The sequence below is a fragment of the Chinchilla lanigera genome, unplaced genomic scaffold (assembly GCF_000276665.1).
Source record: "Chinchilla lanigera isolate Chin_1 unplaced genomic scaffold, ChiLan1.0 scaffold00168, whole genome shotgun sequence".
Classification (NCBI taxonomy): domain Eukaryota; kingdom Metazoa; phylum Chordata; class Mammalia; order Rodentia; family Chinchillidae; genus Chinchilla; species Chinchilla lanigera.
The window spans coordinates 364,489-388,977 of NW_004955569.1; the positions used below are offsets into that span (position 1 = coordinate 364,489).

General features: G+C 41.0%; 1 gene segment (V, D, J or C); it reads left to right on the forward strand.

The window, feature by feature from the left end:
* The first annotated feature begins 19,198 nt into the window (after positions 1-19,198).
* On the forward strand, positions 19,199-19,699 carry LOC102011706. The segment is given in 2 exon segments: positions 19,199-19,296; positions 19,380-19,699. Coding segments are annotated over 2 exon segments (366 nt in total).
* The last annotated feature ends 4,790 nt before the right edge of the window (positions 19,700-24,489 follow it).

The window sequence follows — 24,489 nt, forward strand, 5'->3', positions numbered from 1 at the left end:
TGCTTGTGGCTTAGCTGTGTGCTGCCGCCCTGAGATGCAGCCCTCTGCCACGTGCCACTCTGCCTTATAATCTGCCAAGTACGGATTGAAACCTCCACAAACTGTAAACAAAATAAACCTTTCCTTCCTTAATTTTGGGCATCAGATATTTTGTCCCAGCAGCGAAAAAAAAGTAACCAAGACACCATAGATAATCAGCAAACACCATAGTCAGGTGTCAATTAATTCTGATCACTGTTTTGCCTCTGCTGTCCATTTTGCTAAGTGTATGGAAATTACTTTGGCAATTATGTGTGTCATTTTGAACCCTGCCACTCCCAGATCCAGTCAAACCCATTTCCCTTAAGTTTCTCAATTGGTTGTCTGTGGTCCCTACTGTAAGGTCTGGTGTACAGAGAAGAGCAGTGACAAGGCTCTTCATGGATGTTGCTGCTCTCCTCATGAATCCAGTTTTCAAAGTTTTAAGGGAGGGTATATTTTCCGGAACATTCCAGTGTGGCAGTTGAGCATTGGCATGGCAAGTCCATGCCAGTGTTTCACTTTTCTATGCCTGTAAATCCCTTCAGCAGCAATAAGCCATAAAATCTCAGGCATCTGTATCTCTTTCACAGTGGGTCACATTTTGATCCATACTTTTTGCCACCAGTGAAATAAACTATAAAAGCCCTTCTTTCTTCCATGAGCTGCAACATTAAGTACAGAATCACCTCTTAACAGACCCATATCATCAAATTCAGATGGATCCAGGTCTACAACTCTCTCACCATTAACCCCCAACCAGAAATCCATATCTAAATTGCTCCTCATGCCTATTCTTATAAGACTTAGAAACCTCAAGGAGTTCTTTTAGAAAATAGTGGACCTCCTCATGGGTGAGAGCATGTACCTCACCCATAGGAGTCTCCTGGGATATCATTCTAGTTATAGACAAAAAAGTGAGTGAAGAGGGTGGTTCCAAATGATGTCAGCTTGATCATGCTTGGACAACACAGGATTAACTTTTTAGCATAAGCTAACTCCACTGGGGTGGGGATGGGTATTCCAGTGTGGGTGGGGAAATCTCTTCCTCTGGCAAAATAATCTCATAAGAGTCTAGATGATCAGTACTCTCAGCCTCATCATGATCCTCTTAAACATTTCTATCCTACTGTACAAGATACCATTCCTTTCCCATCAGTGCCCTCACCTTTACTTCAGGTACCCTTCAAGGCTGAGCATTGTTTACACTGTATCTCAGCTAGTCAAATTTTGCTGTGTTGATTTTTGCAATCTTAGTCAAGTGGCAAAAGGAGAGTAGATTCTTTTTCAGGATACTTTTAGAAACTTTTAAGATTTTGTATGTTTGTCTTTAATTGGGAGTTAAATCTTTGAATTCCTTGTTTTAATTTTATAATTTGTCCTCACAGAATTTCATTGCCTATGAATAGGTTGACCTTATTATTGTTCTTCATTAGTTTGTTCAGAGATGGTTAGAGCAGTGAGCCATCATCTTTATATTTCCCACTCTGCCAAAAATATTCTAACTTTTCTGTATGAAGTCACTAAATATCTTATATTTCATAATTGGTGAATTAGGATAATCAAATGGATCTACAATGTGTATTAGTTTAAATAGTTCACACAAAGGACTATCAGTATTCCCCACACTACTAGGAGATACCATGGTGCATTTAGATTTCATTAAACTAAAGACTCAACTCCAGAAACTCCTTTTAAAGACAATACAGACATCTTTGAAATTCTACATCTCCTAAGCCATTTCCAGTACCAAAATCTGTATTATTCAGCGCTTACTAGTGAAACAGTTTTAATGCAAAATACTCAAATATATTAAGAGATTGGCATATATTAGCCACTCACCCAATCAGATGTGGAAGAGGATAAAAGGTCTGTCCATGAGCTGGGGATCTGAAGCATTGATTTGGAAACTTGGAGCCCATTGTAGTGTTCAGTGTAAGTCAGTATTAGGAGGCCCAAGGTTCTATGCTGCAAGGTCAGATGGTCTGTGCTGAAGAATCTGTGCTGAAAGCCAAGAGCAAGTGTCAAAGTTGAAGGTATACACTGGAACCACACCCAAGAAAAAGAAGCAAGCCTTCTTTGTTTCTATTTTATACCATTCTGACAATAATCCTCTTTAGAGTGGGTTTTCTATACCTGGAAGTGCGCTTTTCCAGTTTACACAGGCATTTCTTACTCAGGTTGACATAATCCATTGAGTATCCCTAGTTATAAATCTCTGCAAACGGTAAAAATCATGGTATGATTTATCAGCAAGAACACTGCCAAAGAATTTTTGTCAACAGTGTACCTGTTTTGGGGAGAAAGATTGTATTGGATATCCTGAGGCAGATGTCTTTATTGTGCTCTCTGATGCTGGGAGTGCCATTGCCTTTGGTAATGAATGTTGCTTTTACCTAATACAGCAAAATAATGGCATGAGGAAAAAGAAGAAGTTTCATAAAAATGAAATTACTAATTTATGATTCAGATTAGGTTCGTTTTTACTAGTTTTACAGACAAAACTATAAAATATCCTTTTTTATTATCCATTAGGAGTACTCTCTGATGTTTAGGGTGTGTGACAATCATTTTAAAATGCAGACTTATGCACACGTGAGCATGTGGCCAAATTGATCTCTTCAGTCAGTATTTTGATTTTCTATTTTACACTAATGCATTTTGTAAAATGCTTTCTACTGTATTCTTGAATACAAAGAATGCTCAATTTCTGAGGTGGTTACATTGCTACAACCTATGGTAAAAGGAAAATACAAGTGAGCAATGAATTAAATACCCATAATGCAGTGAACATCACAAAGCTTGCTCTAACTTTAATCATGCTTAGACTCATAAATTAGTCACCAGTTGGGGAGTATCATCTAAAATTATGTCCACTTTGTATCTCAAGTATTTGATATAATTCATAGAATGTAATACATGGCAAAATGAAATGTCAAATTTTACACCCTGGAACATGTGGCTAAATTCCCTGAAGCTCACTTCTGCTTTTTACCATCACCAGGAAGATATTCAGTATACACTGCTATTACTATTCCAGCCAGCAATGAAATGTTCAAAATACAAGGCATTTTATCCTGAACACATTTATTTCAATTGTCCTGCCTTTAGAAGGTAGATTTTGTTTTTACTGGAGGACCTAAGGATATAGAAGTAAAAATTGGACATAAGTTTAAAATGAGAAACAAAATCACTTTATTTCCTGGAAAGGGAACATAGATGAGATAGAGAGCTCCCTTGAAGTAAGGTAGGAACCCTGGAGCTAACCTTGAGGTTCTTTTTTTCCTAACCTCTGCTATTATAAGAAAAGAAAAGTCTAGCCTCTCTGAAATGTATTACAATTTGATTGGCTACTTTAGGCTCTTAGACTTCAGGGTTTGGTCTCTGGACCTCTCTTGCCCAGGAGCAAATCCTTGAGCATGCTCATTTACCCATTATTTGTCCGGCCAAGTTAACATCACTAAATGTCTGTTCACTATGTAAAGTCTTTTAGTCAATTACATATCAAATAGATGTTTTCAGTAAGCAGAAAGAGGTGGTTATGACTAGAAAACAATTATGACCTGTGAAAGATTTCTGTGAGATACATTGGCCATAACTCAGGTTCTTCATGCATTCTTTACAGTAGCTCTGGAATTGGAGGAACCACACTATGTGCTCCATGCAAGAAGGGTTCTGTGGCTGATACTCAGAGATCTGGCTTCAGTGGCCAGGATCTTGGAAAGAAACTTTCACTTTTCTTAGGGAATCAAAGTAGAATTTAGTAAAAGTCTTAACAGATAAACAGAAAATTTTAAAAGTGTTGACACCATGAATGTGATACTGATATGTACTAATGGTCACAATGTTATTTGGAAAGAGCACACATTAACAACAGGAACAAAAAGCCATGTGAACTGGCCCTCATCAGTTCTGTGAGAATGAAAGTGTTATAGGCAACTAAGTTAGGTAATATATGATAGGTAGTCAGATAGAACCAGGCCCTTGAAGGAGCTGGTGCAAAACAGGACATACCTTGCCACTGTGGGAGAGACAGACACATCCTCTGGGTCAGACCTCAAAACAAAAGATAAAACAGCTGTATTCGCATACTTCCTGAGGAAAACCATCAGTGATTGATATTCTATTTTTTTTTTTTTTTTGGTTTTTTTCTCCGGTACCGGGAAGCGAACTCACGACCTTGCGCTTGCCAGGCAGGCGCTTTTGCCGCTGAGCTAAATCCCCAGCCCCGTGATTGATATTCTAAATAGGCATCCACTGTATTGAGAAAGCCAGAAAGAGTCACTAACCCAAGCCCCTACGGGTAATTGCCCTGTTCCATATTCATTCCCTCTTGTTATGTGATGTGCTTTTCCCTTTTGATCCTGATTTAATCAGTTTTACCGGAGCAGTGATGCTCATGTTATTGGTTGCCCATAGTTTTTTCTCTTCTTATGCCCACCTTATGAATTCCCATTTTTCCCCACCTTGGATCTGCTTCACCTCAGGCTTTTGCTCTACAAAAATTCCTAGAAAAGGAAGGGTTCTCAGCAACCCTCTTGGGACCTCTCTCTCTCTCTCTCTCTCTCTCTCTCTCTCTCTCTCTCTCTTTCTCTCAGACAGAAGCTTTCTTCCCCAATGAATATATTCTACTCTTGACCTCTGTGGTTCCTAAAATTCTATCAGTGATTTTAGAGAACATGAACTCATACTGGAAATCTAGCAATTTGGGAGATTGTATGGTGTGCTGTGATCTCACTCAGAAAGGGTAATGGAGGGATTGGGCATTTCTAAAGACCTTATGCCAGGTCATAAAACAGATTGGAAGGATTACCATCACAGGGAGCTTCATTCACAATGCAAATTCATCTTTTTCACTCACATTCATAAATTACACCCATCCAAATTGTCAAAGACAATAATCATGACCTAGAGGGCACCAATTTTCACAGCCTGTAAAATCATTTGACACACCTTCACTTTAACACAAAGAGCAGTTTAGTTGGAGCCCTGATACAAACTCGGCTGTTCAGGATCCTGATCAGGGCCACCTGGGGATGTTCAGGCTCACCAGTGGTTACGGAAGACCACCAGAGGGCAGTCAGCATGAGCAGGAAGTGTTCAAATTGAGCCAAACATGTCAGGACCGTAGCTTTGAGGAGGGTCCCAACCCTGAAGCAGGTGTACTGAGGCCTGGTTGAGTATTTCCTGCTCAGACCTTCAGCTCTCCTTGTCTTATCCTGCTGTGAATGATTCTTCCTCTTTGATACGCTTATGAAAATTAGGTAGAATTGACAAAGTCTTACAGACAGAGTAGTTTATTTAATTAAACACCGTATTATTTTTGATAATATATTATCTTCAACATTTTCCTGTGAAATTTTACTTCATGTGAATTGTGAAACATGTAACATTTTATAACTGAAAATATAAAATTTCTGAAAGTATTTTTTGGTATTCATTGGAAGATATCATATGTCACCTCAACCTGGACATATAAGCAAGCCTTACACTATTTGCTTGTATTTTTTCACTCATAAATCTGTGAAATGTTCAAAAACTATTTTGAAATATATTAAATTCCCATAAGGAACACCACACACATTAGCTAGTGTTTTAATTCTTTGTCTTCCTGTTGCAGATTGGGCTGTACAGTGTTATGTTGCTGGACACAGGGAGCTCTTACTGTGCTGGAAAAGAACATAAGCAGGGGTCTCTAAAATCAAGATAACCACAGCTAAAATAACCAAGGACATGGGCTGCTGACATCCCCTATTCCAGAGCAATGAAGCTGCCAAGCTTAGAGATAAGATAATTCTCTGAATTGGCAAAATTTATTACTTGGAGAAAACTTTGAACTGACTCCCAAGGTCCTGCTTAGTTTCCCATGATTACCTCAGTATCCCCTGTCTTGTTTGGAAACCAGATAAATACAGGCCTCCCAGCAAAATTCTTTTTCTCAACCCCTAGGGAATCTCAAATTCCTTTAGAAAATTTACCACTACTCTCTTTTACTTAAGTCCTTTGTCATCCACTCATTTACCAAATTGGGACATGGCCAAGGCCCATATATCTTCCTCTTCCTGATTCCACTGAAGGTGAGCACAAGTAAATCTTCTCTCTTCAGGGATTTTCTAATTCTGTATAACTTCCACAAGTGTCAAAAAATATGTAAGTCTTCACATCTCTTTATTTTCATAGGAAAGTAATTTGACTTACATGCATCTTATGCTATTTTGTGTAAATAGATTATATATATTCTTTGCTTTTTATTTATATTTATTTCAACCAATTCATGAAGTCATACAATTCATACATGCTATCTGGATAAAGTGAGATGTTTTTATAATTGTATGTATTGTATAATGTTTGTCAGGTGAACAGATTCATCATCTCAAGTACTTATATTAAATCAATGCAATGGTATTTTTCTAAAATTATTCTGTGAGATACCCTCTGCTGAGACTGGGCTGGAGAAGGCAGAGCTCTGGTCTGGAAAATGAGGCTGCTGGGAATTTTCCTGTGCCTGGTGCCAGTTTCCAAGGGGAATATCAATAAGGACCGATGGCCACAGGAGGAGAAATGAAAGCATGCGACTGCTGTGAACTGCCCACACTTGCCCCAAAGTGTAATGTTCCAAGTGCAGCTGCAGCAGGGTGGGCCTGGCCTGGTGAAGCCCTCACAGACCCTGTCTCGCACCTGCTTGGTGTCTGAATTCTCCATCAGAACCAGCCATTACTGGTGGCATTGGGTCCACCAGACCTCAGGGAAGAGACTTGAGTAGATGGGAGAATTAATTAGGTTACGATGATGTCAGTACATACAACCTGTCTCTCACAGATCTCTCACAAGCCACATTTAAATCTATAGAGGCACAACCAAGAGTTAGGTTTTCCTAGTACTGAACTCTGAGATCACTGAGGACACAGCTTTATATTACTTTATGATTAAGACACATCTTCAGGAGTGGTCAGTGTGAGCCCATGCACAAACCTCCTTGCAGGGATGGTCAAGACCAGCAGGGGGCAATCAGGATACAGGGAGCACAAGGGACCAACTTTAGAGCAGTTGAGAAAAACTGAAAGGTTTTCTTTTCTCTTGATTGTCATTTCTCCCATGGCTCTGAGGTATCAAAGTTTTGGTATCTTACCTGTCTCTAATCCTACAGTATTGTGTGTTTATGGAGGCAGCCATTTTGTTTTTTAACATCTAGTTCATCATAAGACGTAATTTTTATTAAGTAAAAATACTTAATGATTAAGGCCCCCCTGTAGATACACGTCTGCCATCCACCAATAATCATATCTCCATGTCGTCCAGTCATGGGTCATGCAAATCCTTTTTGGTGAGAATGTTTAGGCAACATTTTCTCTGTTGATATGTTCATCCATACATTGCTGTAGGATCTTTACCTTCCACTGAGAACTTGACGGAGGACACAGAGCACCGTTACTGAAGCAGTTCCCCTGCTGACTCAGGAGCATCTTCCCTGCCACCCCCAAAACCTCTCTGCTTCCTGTCTCCCTCCCTGAGTCCTCCTCCTCAGCCTGCTCTTCACCAATGAAACTATGGAGCCCAGTCAATCTACTCCTGGCCACACTGCCCTGTGGTCATGATGAGCACTGGGTAGAAATCATCCACACACTTCCTCCAACAGCACTTGTACTGGGGAGGACTACTGTCATTTTAAGCTTATTCAAAGTGTAAGAAGACTTAAATCAGTCATGTATGTCCAAGTATGATTTTTTTTTTTGTACCGGGAATTGAACTCAGAACCTGGGCTTGCCAGGCAGGCACTTTTGCCCCTGAGCTATATCCTGGTCCCCCAAGTGACTGAATCAAAGAAAATAAGACAAAGCATTTCAAGATCAATGGAGAGGATTTGCTTGAATTTGTGACCTCAGCAACAATGTGAAGCTTCAGATGCTATTTGGGTCAGTGCACGGATCAAACTCACACAGAGAGGATCTAGGAGGCCAGGACTGTGTATTGAAGGTGGGCAGTGGGGTGAACAGCTTCTCCTTATGACAGTATGGATCCCGACTTGCACACTGAGGTCTGGTCGTCCTTTGTGACCATAGCTGCAGTTGTGCTGATGACATAGGGTTGGGTGTGGTGGATAAAACAGCAGAAGCAGCAGCAGCAGCATTTTCTTCTGTGTCCCTTTAGAAAAATACTTGAGGCCATATGCATTTCATGGTGCAGATCTCCTACCCAGGTGCCTGTCTGGGGAGAGCTGTGAGAGTCAGGACCTGGGTAGGACATATATGTTTTAACACTTTCTCATTTTTCCATTTTCCATTTTGTTTATGGAATCATAAATTTGTGAGTACTGCATCTTTACATAATTTGACCATGAAAATGATTATATTAATATTTCATAAATTATATATTTTGCATGAAAATATATCTCATTTATCCATAGTTAAAATAATTGTGTATAAAATATATAACTATTATGGAAAAATTAAATCAGGTGTAGATAATAAATCATATGACAGACTCTTTTTGTTTGTTTTGTTTTTCTTCTGGTACCAGGAATCGAACTCGTGACCTTGCGTTTACCAGGCAAGCGCTGTGCTGCTGAGCTAAATCCCCAGTCCCACACTCTTGAATATACGCTTGAAAGAATCCTGGTTGTCTGTTTATTATAGAAAAGTTGTAATGCAGAATAATCATGTCATGCTCTCTCATTCGAGGAAGACGTTCGGCAAACATCACTAAAGCAAGGCAACTCTGTTTTGGAATTTTCTAGGCAGTAGTTTAGTACTATGGGAAGATTTACAGGCTCAAATACATGAGATGTTCTTTTCACATATAAGTGCATACCTGATAGACCTGTTGTGCTTCTCGCGCTGTATGCACATCTTCAAAACAGCAAATGACCAAAACCATTAAATGCATATGTATATAACTATGAGAAAACTCATAATTGTTTATCTTAACACAAAGTCATAGTGAGAAATCATATTCTCATTAGTACAAAGAATATTGCAAAATATCTCTTAAGTGTACTGTACCTTGCCTATCTGAGGCTTTCACAATACAGGATTCTATGCAGCTGGGGGACCAGTGCAGCCCAGACCCTGCAGCTCTGCAGAGGAGCCCAGCCGTGGATGCCAGGTGTGCCCACTGGGGGATTAGGACTGAACACAGATGTCCCACCATGGAGTTTGCCAAGAGCTGGGTTTTCCTTCTTGGTGTTTTTAAAAAGGTAATTCATGGAGAACAAGCAATACTGAGAGTGTGAGTGGACACGATTTGGGTAAACAGTGGACGTGTGTGACAGTGTCCTAGCAGGATGTCTCTGTGTTTGCAGGTGTCCAGGCTGAGGTACATCTGGTGGAGTCAGGGGGAGGCTTCATGAAGCCTGAGGGGACCCCGAGACCCTCCTGTGCAGGCCCTGAACACACTTTCTGTGTCCACTGGATGAGCTGGATCCTCCTGGCTCCAGGGAAGCATCTGGAGCGGGTCACAAGCATTAGGCATGAGGGTGGTAGCACATATTACGCAGACTGCACCAACGGCTGATTCACCATCTCCGGAGACAATGGCAAGAATACACTGTATCTGCAAATGAGCACCCTGAGAACCGAAGACATGGCAGTGTATTTCTATGTGAGAGACACAGTGAGTGGACATCGGTGGGAGCCCAGACACAAAACTCCTTGCAGGGGCGCTCAGGACCAGCAGGAGGGGCTAGAGACACACAGCTCAGAGTCTACCCCAGAGCAATTTCAAGTACTGTACAAAGAAAGAAAATCATAAAGAATGGGGAGAAGATGAGGGCTGGATCTCCTGCAATAGGAATTGCTCCAAAGGAACAAGGGTGAGTGATGAGAAGAAAAGAAAAGGGAAATAAGTAGAATAAACTTTTGCTGTGTAGAGGAGCCAAACAACCTCTATTAATGTAAACATTATATACGTAACTCAAGCCAAATAAGATTAATATCAACAAGAATGAAAAATGGATTAAGAAAATTGGAGGAGGAAAATGTCGGGACAGGGAGCAGATGGACATTTTAAAAAAGTAAACGAGCTGTAGCATGTGCATGTAACCACTCCCCTTGATGATTGGCAAGTGCATGGACTGCAAATATATACTATTAAAATGAAAAAATAAATAAAATGAAGTGAAATGTGCTTTTCTGTCAGGATCTGGGAGTTCTCCATATAATATTTACCCCTGATACTGCAAATTTATATGTCTATCTTTACTTCAAAGTCTCAGACAAATTGTTGTTCCTTGGATTGAACTCATTCTCAGCTGTGCAGAACTCAAATTATCACGTCAGAATGACTCTTCTGTGTTCATCCGGTGCAGATCCTGGTGAAGCTCAGGGGAACTGAACGTGGTAACAATCTGGATGGAAGTTGGAACCAGTGAGGAGCAGTGTGAGCTCAGCCACAAACTCACTTCTGGGGTGACCAGGACCCACAGACCCTGCTCCTTATACCCCAGGGAAATGCAGTCCCCTCAGAGGATGCCGAGGAACACTGAATATGATCAAGTTGCTCAGGATCCAGCCCTTCCTGGGTCCCAACCTGGGAGCAGCTGCACTGAGAGCCTGGGTCCTCCCTACTCTTCATCCTCCAGTGACTCATTATTCTCTATTTAAGTGGAGGAGTCATGGGCCCTGTATGTCTTTTGTTATATCTTCTTCATGTAAGTGAGATTATGTAATATTTTATACCTATAAATCTGATAAACATTGTAAAATATTGAAATTATTTAGGTATCAGCAATTTCTCCAATTAAAAGTTAAAAGGTTCATTATTTGTATGTGCCATTAAAACAACTGCAACCATCGATACAATGTCATTATAAATCATTTTCTGAAATGCCAGAGGAACACCAAGCGTTTTTATCTGTCCCTTTCCCTTCTTGCATATCCCACTATCTGATTCAGTTGAAATGAATACAAATCCTTTCTGCCTTTATGGATTTGCCATTTCTGGAAAATTTTCTTAAGGTGAATAACATAGAGTGTTTTATCTAAATTCAATGCCTAGCAAGATAATTTCAGTGTTTTGCATTTTATGCTACTTTTTCTATGGTTAGGATAAAAATTTCCTGTAATAATGATGTGGAAGTGGAAAAACTAGAGCCACTGAAAATGTTGAGGAGATTGAGAGATTTCACAGATACTCTATAATTAGTTTAGTATCTTTTGAAATTAACACAATGAGTTCCTCCTGTGATTTTATCATGGAGTAATTATCCAAGAGTGTGGAAACTGTACAGTAGCACAAAATTATGCAAGCTGAGATTCCTATACAAATTCTTCATGGTAACCAAACTTTAGAAACTACCCAAAAGTCTGTCAGTTCGTAGATGATAATTAAATAAATTATGACCACACATGGGATTCTCCTCACCCATAAAAAAATGAAATTTATGCCTTTGTGACTGCATGAACATGCATTAAACCATATACTCATATATGCAAAAACCCCCTCCTGTGTGACTCTAGAGACATATAATATCTACATTTTTACATCTTTACATGTAGAAAATAGTGTTACAACTTCCAGGAACTATGGGGACATGAATTACACAGTGAAAAATTAAAAGTACTCATAAAATTTTATGGCAAGGAACATGCAGATTAAGTGCTGCTATCACATAGTCATAATGATTTACTTTTCAAATTCCCCACTTAATTGTATACTTTAAGTTTTATCTTACTGGATGTGAGTAAAATTCATGCAAGGTGTTATTTAAAATGGTAAATCAAAACCTCTAACACATAATACGTTTTTGAAGAAAACAAACAGTCCAAAAACCAAGTTTAGACTTCAAAACATATTGTAAAGTTTTAGTAATTCACTGATGTTAAAACCATGCATAGATGTATAAACGTAATACAGTAGACAAGAAACAGTCTGTACAAATGGCACAATATAGTTCATTACTAATGTAACAATGATCAGAAACAGGAACCAGAGAGGGTGGAATATCAACTCAAAGAAAAGGCAAACTTAATAATTTGGACATTTCCTCAACTGGCCAAGTTATAAACGATACAAGATTTACTAGATTGAACACTGAGGTCATGTAAAGAGATCATGTGATAGGGAGAGTAGTGCAGACTGACAGAAGCCAGATGCTGCTACCAGGAAAACAGAAGAATGATCCAAAGTGTATTTAGAATCTGCCACTCCCACCACAAGAAGAGAGTGCGTAGACTTGAGAACTTGACAGGGTCATACATGGAAGGCATGTGACTTCAAGTCTCATTTCTCAGAGTTGCCTTGAGTGTCACCCATGAATATTTTTGATACACCTTCCTCAGTCACCACACATGTGGTTGCTGTGTATCCAGGAAGAGTGTGGCCCACGGTGACTGACACTGCGGAGTGAGCAGGCCATCTATGTCCATGTGTCCATGAGGCGTTCACTCTGCAAGTGTATATAGGCCAAGAGCTGTGCTGCATGGATGCTCCATCTGGCTTTCATCTTCAGGCACAGGCAGGAACCACTGCAGAAGGAAAGAAAGCTCAGAGACTCCCCACAGAGGCAGTGCCAGCACAGGCGTGGGGTGAGAGCCACCGCAGAGAGGAACCGAGCATAATGCCTTGCACACCTGTGTTGCCCCATTTATTGCAAGACTCCTGGCTTCCAGGGTCATCACCATAAAAAGCTGGTGTGGCGGACTGCAGGCTTTATCTCATATCCCTATGGACTCATCACAACTGCACTCCTGAAAACCTGGGTCTGCCAAACTCTTGTCAAGCTGCGGCGTAAAGTCACACTGACGTGACGTTAAGGAGGATTACTCCGGATCATTAAGAAGAAATGTTGGTCTAGTTGGGTATTGATTGTTGGTGGTATTTGTTTTTCTATTGGATCTTCAACTGGGAATGTCCACCCTATGAAAGGCCCACCACTGTATTTAGGAAGCACTTAGCTTGTTTAATTTTAGAAATACAAACTGAGAAGAGTCATACACAAAATCTCACCCATGTTTTATTTAGGTGGTATTTACATTAGACTTTTAACTTGGTACAAGAGAGATTTAAAACATCAGGACCATTATGAAAGATTAAAATGACTTTAGTAAGAGATAAAAACAGGATGGAGGACAGAATGGACAGCTATATTTGGGAGCACAAGCCCCTCAGTGTTTGCATATTGGAGGTCCTGTAGCTCTGGAGGACATCATTATCATGTAGTGTCTTTTTTGGGAAATTTTCCCAATGGTACCTGAGTTCCTAGATAGAATGAGGGCTTTGATACGTGAGTGGATTTCTTGTTTTGCTTCCCTGCAATGGAGGGGCACAGTGTGCATTTCTGCCACCTGAGTGTGCAGAAACTCACAAGATTTGGAAGCACACAACTACCTCCTGCCAGATACCAACTCTGTCATTGCCTGTTATTGAACTCTAAGGTCCTAGAAGTGCAAGGAAAACCTGTATTTGATGGAAGTTGCTTATTGTGGAGCACTTTTACAGCAAAAGTAATAGACATATATACCCCCTAAGTTTGTGAATTTGTTATATTAACATTCTGATGGTTTAGCACATTCCACCTTTAGTAATCCATGGATTGCTTCCAGGTGAATGATCTGATCACATGGCATAGCGTGACCTCGGCCCCAGGTAGATAAGTGTTGATCTGATTTATTATGTAAGCCTTGTATACCCAGACTGCATATTTTATAGCCTTGTAACTTCATTTCTTTGATGTGCTTACAAATTTATCAATTTACAATTAATTTAGTTTTTTGTTATATTTGTACTGTTTGTTGAAAAAATCAACTTTCTTCGTGTGTCTAAATTTGCAAGATGATCAGCAAATTTGTAGTGAGCTTCCTTTGTAATAACAAGAAGATTAGAACATTTAAATAGGCATTCACAGATTAATGGAGGAATTAAACTGAAGTGTTTTATATCTTCCTTCTGTTTGTGTTAATTTTCTGTTTGTTTTTGTCTTACTGGGGATTAAAAGGCCTCACAATCAATAGGCAAGTAGCCCACCAATGAGCTTATCCCCAGCTCTGTTTTCATCTACTGGGAAATTAATGAGCATAAATGCCCATGAATTCTGACTCAAATAATACGTGTAGAAATTTCAAGTAAATATCACGGTAAACATGATCATTATAGGCTGTGTGCTTTTCGTATAAAGGTTGAAATAGGAAAGTTAATAGAAGCAACATGGGGATGGTCATAAGCTCTCTGGTAACAGGATGCAGGAGGGAAGCCACGGGAGGGAAGATTGCAGAGGAGCCACAGGACACAGTGCAGGATGACACGTGTGCTCCCTGCTTTGATAGTGTGTGGCTGTGCAAGTACTTGTGTGTTAATACTCCTCAGGTGCACACTGTGTATATGGGGAGTTTATGTGTTACATCCGATGTAGCTGTCACAGAGAAACAAGTCTCAATATAGAAACAGAGTGAGAGTGTTAATGACAGGTGAAAATGAAAGATTTACTTCCAGGCATCCATATGAATGCCAGTTCTGTGTTCTCGCAGCAAACAGCAGAACGCAGCAAAGTCACACATGTTCTCACTACAAGAAGAGAGGAAGAGAAGCATCACCAGGTGCATCTTCTCTGTCCAGGAGCTGGAACAGGAAGCAGTTTGTTCACAACATAGGGGAGGATAGGCCCAGACAGTGGGGAAAACATTTACCACACATTTGCTGTCTTCTAAGACAGGAAACTCTTTCTGACATTTTAGTAATTTTAAATATTTGCAAAGCTGACAAATAGAACACAAAAAATGCATTTTATGTGTACAAGAAAACGGGGCCTGGGATATAGCTCAGCAGCACGAGTGCCTGCCTGGCAAGCGCAAGGTCCTGAGTTCCATTCCTGGTACCAAAAAAAAAAAGAAAAATAAATATAGACAAACAGATAAATACCAAAAAGTCATCTCATAATGAGTTTTCATGTTGTTTTGAATGAAATCATTGCTACTAAACTTCTTCAGGTACATGGTGAACAGCAGAAAATAATTTGCATGCACGTATGTGGTTCCTGATGGCAGAGCTGAGGTGACATTCTCACACATACACCCCTTCTCTCAGATGTGACCAAGGCGCTCCCACTCATGCTGGGAAGCCAAGTGCACCTCCACCTCCTCAATCTGCTCTGCACCTCCCCAGGACCAGCATCATCACTGACGTGTCCTGTGTTTAAGGATTGAGATTTCCTGTTCATGATCTGATGTCTCAGGTGCACCTCTTGTATCCCACACAGGACAGGAACATCTTCAAGAATATGCCCTCACCTGAGATGTCACCGGATCCTCTCCATTGCACCTTCTGAATAACAGCTACCTGCAGAACCCTGAAATCGCTGAAATATGCTATGGCTTTTCTTCTGTTTCCTTCTTCTGTTATTCCATGTTCAGTCATGATTGTGCAAATGACATTTTTAAACAGTAATCTTAGAACCCGGGCTCAAGTTAAACTTCAAATTTGGCCACTGAAGCTGCATCTGGGTTTGTTCCAACCTTTGGAGCCATTGAAAACCATCACCTACATATTCAAATCTACAAAGATGTGGAAACAATTAATATCCTGATGTTCTCACAGGCCCATGAAAGAAATAAAATAGCAGATTGAGTGATGACAAAGAAACCTGGAGAGACAGGAAGATCCAGACCCACAGGTGAGCCCTGCTTCCTGGCGCAGAGCCAGCCACAGGCACAAGGTGGAGGGAGCACGGAGGGGAGATGCTGGAGACTGGAGGAAGGAGAGGACCAGGCTGAGGTTCACAGCCCACGTGATACCTCCAGAAGCCCCAGGATCTCAAGGGGAAGATTCAAAAAGATCACACAAGGCTCTGCCACAGGAGAGGGAAGACTGATCCCTTAGAAATGCAACCACACCCTGCTCCAGAGGGAGGAAAATCAAGGCAGGTATTTTTGAGAAAATTATCCTACTTGGAGGAAAAGTACTTTCCTAACAACAGAACAACCATCCATCCTTCAAGAATGGCATAACGAAGTCAAAATATTTAACAGGAGAAAGAAATTAAAGAGAACTCACAGTCTCCAGGAAATTTGCAGATGTCAGGAGAAAACCAAACCCCTTCACTCTCCTTGTCATGGTCACAGCGACAGGAAATAATAGGAAACAGAGGATCTCACACTGTCATGCACATCAGTGTTAAGGGAATGGATTAAAATAAAGGAGTTACAGGACCAGGTCCATCTGAGAGGAGAACTCAGCGAAGCCACACACAGCAGAGGAGACAGAGGAGAGGGCAGGCCACCCCTTGCAGTCTCTGCCTCCATCACCTGCCAGACCCTGCTCAGAGTGTCCAGGGCCTCGGTCTCATCTTCTTCTCTCCTCTTGGAAATTCATCTTCTTTTTTGGGTGCAATTGGGCCAAAAGAGGTCATGTAGGACAATCTTAGAGAAAACTCCTGATTTTCGTTCACAACACCTGCAAACTGCTTCATAGTAACACCTAAATTGATGTGATTGTATTGCTTATGACTCATGCATATTTTTTTCTAGATTAGAAATTAACACATTTTAGTTACAAATTTCCCATATTCTAGATTTACTATTTCCTAAACTTGACCTACATCATCACTAAAAGTATTGGGTGTGATGGAGTTCCTCTGCATTCATGTTCTAAACCATGCCTAAGAGAAAGGTAAGGAATGCAAACAGGACGAGCATGGATCTCCTGGGGATTCATGTCACCAGACACAACTGACCCAAGTATTAACCAGCAACACTGCTGCTTTTCTGTGTTACTGTGCCTTCTTCACATTCCTGGCATAACTGTTATAAAGAGCCTCATTGCTTCTCAAATGTGTTCACAAACATCACCTTCCACCCTTACTTTATACTCTTAACTCATCATGGAGGGAAAAATCTATCAGCTGAACCATTCTCTCTTCCCAAGTATGAAATCCACCACCATCATAATCCCTGGTTATCAACTTGCTCCCCTCCTGATCTCCTCCAGGTAGTTCACTCAAATTCTACTCTTTTCCTTCATGTGTCAATGTTTGTTAATATTTGGTTCTTCTCACCAGCACTATAACATGACATATACAACAGGCAATTGTTGTCAATAATAAAAATCCACAAAGGAAACATACACTTTCCTAACCTTAGTGAACAAATCCTCACTGACTTTACAAGGTTTAAGCAGAACCTGTGACCACCTCCCCACCACATGAGCTCATGCATAACTGATATTGTGTTCTTCTGTCAGTGGAATACATACCAATCCTCCAACAAATCCTTCAGTGTTATATAGTTCTGAACAGACATCAGAATTCTGGATGCAGGAATGACTCTAAATGTGACCTTAGAGCAGGGAGTAGAGGGATCCAGTATCAAAGATCAGAACCAGGAACCACATAGAAAGTAACAGACTGTCCTACTTTTGGTTTTGGCTTTTCTCCGGTACCAGGAACCGAACTCACGACCTTGCGCTTGCCAGGCAGACGATTTTACCGCTGAGCTAAATCCCCAGCCCCCAGACTGTCCTACTTTTGGATGTCAGGGTTCAGCTGCTCTTCTCCTTAGACTCAGAACAGCTCCACCCACTTGTCCAGATCCTAGCCAGAGGGTCCATGTGCCACCTGTTAACATATTTCTCCTTATTACTATAGACTTATGGTTACATGCATTCAGAACACCTGATTAGTATTAGATTTAGGGAGGGGAGAAAAAGGGGAAGGAAAAACAAGTTGGGTTATATACATGTGCTAACTCCCCATGATGAATGTGAGAATTGCATCCTGCATATATGTAGTAATACAATGTAAAAATCTAAGACAAAAAAGTATAATGGTGAGTCGAATGCCATATGCTAGATTCAAGTCTCTGTCCAGGAACTGAAATGGCTAAAAACAAATTCAGGGAACGTGGATACAAATCAGTGGATGAATTGCAAGACACTGGGCAGAAGAGCAGGAACCCATCCCAGTCACAGGTGTGACACAACAGCATAGCAGAGCAGGTCTCTTGTGGATCACTAGTGAGGGTTCCTGTGGGTCTTTTCTGTTCCAAAGTAGACAAAGAGCACTAAAGGCTGTGGTGATGACACTGGACACTTGTGCCTCCCTACAGAGCAGGTGACATACAGAGTTGCTCCTGAACCCAGCATTCACCCATCTTCACCCTGGATGTCAGAATGTGCAGGTAAGGCAGGATGGAGTTGGGCTGTGCTCTTCATCCTGAATTACTCATGAATTCTCAGCCCTGTTTCCTGGTTCAGAGACAAACTGATAAGGATGTCAGCTCGTGCAGAAATTATTTAACGAGATCTAATTAATGACACTGGGAGATGTAAATGTAAAGCATTTGCTGTGGAACTCAGTAGCAAGAAATCATGAGAGTCCATGCTGCATTGTACTGAAAATCATTTCACTGAATCATCAATACACCAGTAGTAATCAAGAAGTGGATATCTCAGGCGAAAATACAACTGTAGAGCTGGAGGTAAGTTTGAATTTTAAGGACATTGTCATCGTGTGCATGGTGTTCATAATGCGTAATTGTTCATTAAGGGACAACTATAACTAAAGAAGCATTTTGAATTTAAGAATAACCTGCAGAAAACAAGAGGAGAGGCTAAACTTGGATTGGGAATGAACTTCCAGTGGCTGCACCAGGGCATGTGGGGACAGATGGGACAGTTAAAAATAGATGTCCTCCTTCTCTTTCCCAAGGATTAGAAATATCCCTGTGAGGTAAACACAGAATGCCCACCCTTATTTCCATTATCTGCTGGATCAGCTCAGGTGGGACTTGGATCACAGGATGCCTTAGGGCAGGAGGCATGAGGACCTCTCCTGCAACAATGATGGTGAAGCAAGCTCTCAAGCAGCATGGAAAGATGCAGAGGATGGAGAACAGGGAGAGGAGGAGGGAACTGTGCTCATATTAATCCTGAGCAACAGCACCAGAGCCCATGTGTGAGGGAGGAGTCGGGCTGTGGCACAAAAAGGGAGAAGAAAATTGAGGAAGCTGATCTGGGATCAGGAAGGTGGGGTCGTCACTGCCTTGCTTCCTCCATTCCTCTGAAATCAGCTTCCCACTGATCACAAACTTGAACACCATTTGATTCAGGAAAAGAGATTCCTCTCAGAAGCATAAGGACCAGAAAGATTTTGGGCTTTGTCTCACTCATCATAAAGGACAGGGACCTCCCATATGCAAATTAGTCTTCCAAATCTAGATAAAAATTCCCCTCTTGGGCTGTTGGGGCTCACCGCTCCTTCCTCAGACACGGCTAAGATCTCTGGAGAAGGCAAAGGTGCGGTCTAGAATATGAGACTGCTGGGTCTTCTCCTGTGCCTGGTGGCAGGGCCCCATGGTGAGTGTCCTTATTGTCACACATGGGTCCACGGGAAGATTCTGAAAGCAGACGGCTGATGGAAAGTGTTTCCTTGTTCCCAGGTGTCCTGTCCGCGGTGCAGCTGGAGGAGTCCGGACCCAGCCTGGTCAAGCCCTCAGAGACCCTGACCCTCACCTGTACGGTCTCTGGCTACTCCATCACCAGTGGTTATAGGTGGAGCTGGATCCGTCAGCCACCAGGAAAGAGCCTGGAGTGGATGGGGTACATAAGCAGCAGTGGTAGCACTAGCTACAACCCATCCCTGAAGAGCCCCATCTCCATCTCCAGAAACACAGACGAGAACCAGTTCTCTCTGCAGCTGAACTCGGTCACCACGGCCGACACGGCCACGTATTACTGTGCAAGAGACACAGTGATTTGATGCAAGTGGGAGCCCAGACACAAACCTCCCTGCAGTGGCACTCAGGACCAGCAGGGGGCGCTCAGTACACATGGGTGTAAAGAGCCAACTTCCCAGCAAATGTGAAGAAAAAATTGAGAGGTTTTTCTCTTCAGGTGGTTACCCTCTCCATCAATGGCCCTAGGCACGATGATTCTAATGATCTTTTATGTCTCTGATCACAGAGTATTATGTTTCCATGGAGTCAATCTTTTTTTTTCCCACATTTATATCATAATGGGTTGCACAGTAAATTTTTTTTCAATAAAACTACCGATTACAACTCAAGCGACTGCACAGTCTCCTTAGTTTTCAGGAGCAGAACATTTAATCATGAAAATTATTACCTCACTGACTGCAAATCTGCCCTCCACCTTAAGTTTTGCCCCCAGGGCATCTCATTTGGAAGAGCTCCTCCCAATTCTGGTTCATGCAAACTCTTTTAGCCTGAGTAAATGGACAACATTCTATATGTTGATGTAGATGCCCACATGCTACTGGAGCTATTTAGTTCTCCACCCCTGAGGACACTGACAGTGCCAAGGCCTTGGTACTTTGTGTTGATTCTTCTTTGCTAGAGTCTCTGCTGGCATGTAGTTGGTATGGACCACCAATGCTGTCACACACCTTACAATCACAGAGCACTCACCAAATACGATTTTTGTGGCCTCAGTGGTAAGTAATGCTAAGTCTCAGACACTGTGATAGAAAGCGTCTATTCATATTGCAAAGTTAATTTAGTCTATTTACATTACTCTCAATAAAATTTGGAAACCACAAGAAATATGATTTTCCCAGTGCTTAGGGGCACTGACCTCTATGTCTTGCCCATCTGTCAGTTGATTTGGGGAGAGTGAGTGGCCTGAGCATGCATGGGGCAATGGAAGAACAGGTTAAGCCTAGAAGACCTAAGGCCAGAGAGATAGCCAAGGCCTGTACACATTGGAAGTGGGAGGTCAGCTACGTCTGTGTCTGTCCTGAGTCTCTGAGGACAAGCTTAGTCCAGGCCCTGACTGTGACTCTTACCTTGTATAAACTAATTCAGAGCTTTGAGATCATACAGACTTGGGGAAGTGGTAAGCTGTTGTTGGAGTGATTCTGTAAGTGGCAAGTTATTGTGGCAGCTTCTCTAGATGTCCACATACACTAGCAGTCACTTCACTTGTAGTTGAAAAATTATGAATAGAATTCAATATGGTATGTTAAATCTGGCCGATGACCTTTTTCTACAGTTCTCTGTCTGTCTGTCTGTCTGTCTATCTATCTATCTATCCATCTGTCTATGCTTCATCATATTTCTATTTATTTAACTACCAACTATTTACTTATTCATCTATCATCACTGTAAATGTGAATAAGTTGAGAACTATACATGATGTAACTTACACCTTTTTTCCAGTTTTGATCCATGTATTTATCTATTATGTACATATCTATTATCTGTAATCAATTATTGATCTCCCTATAATCCACATGTTAGAGATTTCTCCACCAGCCATCTACTTATCATTGATGTATGTACTAAACACATATCTTACCTGCTTTAATGACATAAGATTAACTTAAAATAGTAGATATTTAATTTATGTAATTTGATGCATTTGGATAGAAGCAAACATGCACAGAGCTATCAAATCATTATGACTGTTAAAGCCAATCATGCATATATTACCCCCAGAAAACCATGTTGCACACTATTTTTCTATTGTGACGTAAAATTTAAGATGCACTCCTCTAAAATTTATATATTTTAAGGAAGATTGTTACTTATATGCATGAGTTTCACAGTAGATCTCCAGAATTTACCTTTCTTGCACAACTGAGATTTTGCCTTTGTGATCAACATCCTGCTATTTCCCTTCCCAATATATCCATGACAACTACAATTCTACTCTCTCCTTCCCTGAGCATCATCATTTTGTGCTCCACATATAAGTAGGATCATGCAGCATCTGCCTTTCTATGCCTAGCAGGTTTCCATAATAAGGGAGGAACTAGAAAAGCATGAGAGGGAAGGAGTCTGACACACAGTACCTCGCCAAGTAATCAAGTTCAGAAACAGCAGAGCAAGTGATGTTTTAGCCTGTGCCTTTGACAGAATGTGATTAGGAAGATGTTCATTCCTGTGCTGTTCTCCCACCAATCCCCAACTAAACATGGGAAAGCATCGGGCAAACCTGAATTGAGACACACTCAGCACAGTGTCTGAAAGGGACTCCTCTGACTCCAACTCTTCAGGGCTACAAACAATGGGCACACTACTGACACGGTGACTGACCAGCATCAGGTCCTGTGAGCTATGTCTGTGTCCCACGAGCTCAGACCTGTGCCCCTCACTGACACCCAGAGCACAAGGATCACATCTTTCTCTAATAACCAGGATACACAGGAATCAAGAGGTAAAAATTTTCATGATTTCACTTAGCATTACGCTTAGTGTAACACTAACAACTTTTTTTTCTGCTTCAAATAACTTATGGTCAAATGCTTTAGACATTTTAGTTCTTTAGGGATACTTCAAAAAGAAAAAAAGATCAGTTCCTGTGGGAATTCAGAATTTCATTAGACACCAGACGAATTTTGCTTCCTCATACCTTTGAATCAAAAGAAAAAAGATAGTGTTCCAGTGTCAGCTGAAATGATTGACTCTGGGTACCAGGAAAACTCAGCTGCCATTCCACAAAGGGAATAAGCATAGAATTGGCAGGAAGACACGTATTTCCATAGCCTGGAGCTTAAGTTCAACATAGAACTGCAAGTACTCAAATTGGTTAAAGACAACTAATGGCCCAGAACAAAGTTTTATCACTGGAGTTTTCTGTTCTCACACACAGGTAAAATACAGTGACCAGCTGATGACCTGCTTCAAACCAAAAGCAATCCAGAAAAAGTTACTAAAGGAAAATACTTGAAAATACAAGCACGTAACTGAGTTAAAGACAGAGGGCTCAATGTGTTAGGAACATTTCTTCCTTTCTCTGAGATAAATATGTTTATGTTTGTATACCTTAGTAAAATGTATGTTGTTATAACAAATCCAAGAGGCTGCATAAATTAAGAAAGAAAAATGTTTATTTGATTCCAAGGCTCAGAGATTCAACATCCAACATCACATGTCCACAGCCACAGAGCCTCAGGTAAGGGCTTTCAAGGCTGCAGCACAGGATGGTGGAGAAATGTAAGTGGCCGGGCCAGGCGCAGAAGGGGCTCCATGAAAAGACAGTGAGATAGATAGAGACCCAGGACCCGCTCACTCTTTCCATGCCTGTCTGCTGTCCTAGGAACTAACTCATGGCACATGTCCAGATTTTTTCCATTTTTCCACATCACTGCAGGGGAGAAACCACAGCAGATATTCTTTGTACAAGAGTGCCAATGTGTTATTTTGAGATGACAGTGCTTGCAGCAGAGTTCTTTTTTCTGGGTGTGTGTGTGAGAATATTTTGTGATGAAAGTGCTTACAACACATTTCTGTTTTCGGGATATGTCGGGGAGAATATTTTAATGTTGACAAAAATGAAAAAGCTTTTGTTTTCCACTATAAAATTTACGGTTTTCAATAGAAATCCCCAATCTCGAATATTCTGCAAATGTAGCTCTGTGGAAGTCAGTTTCATCAGCAGAATCCCTCAGTGAGGTGGGATGGCACTGTGTTCCGTTCTCCACCTTCCCTTACCTATGCTGTCTCAATCACATTCCCGGGATTCAATGGTAGAAGGACCCAGCAAGAAAGCTCCCTGGGACTGTGTAGTGAGGTAGATGTTTCTTTCTATCTGTAGTGTATTTGTTTCCTCTAAAAACACATATCCCTTGCAGTTTTTTTGCCATTAATGATGAAGATTCTGTCCTTCAAAATAGCAAATATTTTTATGCTCTAGTCTTCATATCTGATAACATATAGACCCCAAAATTGATGACCTAGAATAATTACTATGTGGCTGAACACCAGGCTCAAGCCCAGCCTGACTTCTGTATCTCATATGAGTGTCCCTGTCTGTACCACTGTGGGATGTTGATGTTCTGCAAAGCTGCCCCTCAAGGAAGTGCGTGGTCTTCCTGCAGACACACCGATGTCCACAGATGAAAGACAGGAAGAGGATCAACTGGAAAGTCAGCAGGAAAAAAATAATTGCGATGTCAATGCAATAGGTACCTAGTACCCAAGAAAATGGCATAGCTGTACATGAAAATTCAAGTACACTGCAGTCCTTGAACATACAGTACAATAAAGAAGTATCAGTGACGGGAAACATTAGATGAAGTCACATTCACTAGGTATATTGTTTTGAATTATGGTAAATGTTATACAAGATCCACCTTGATACTCCAAACAGAAGCTACTGGACATGTAAAAATGTGTTTGAACAGGCACAGAATCAATTAGATATTTCTGGTATTGTAGGATGGTTATTTGACAACTGAGAAAAATTGATCGGGATTATTAGGTAGATAAATAAATAATAGATACATAGCTAGATCATTAGATAAATACATGACAGACAGCTATAGGGATTATTTAAAGACACTGTATTATATTTTCCCTTACCAAATTTATGTATGTTGGACATAAACAAATTGTAGCAGCATTTGTGTTTGATAGGTCTGTGCAAAGCTGCTTCCTCTGAGCTGAATCAAGACTGCCTCACAGGCAACGTGCAACCTTCTTCAGTGCAGTGTGACCCTGATGTGTACAGGGTGATGCCTGCCTGAGGCATGGGTAACACCGGAGGTAGAGAAATAGGAACATATTTTTTGTTACAGGAAGGAAGCTC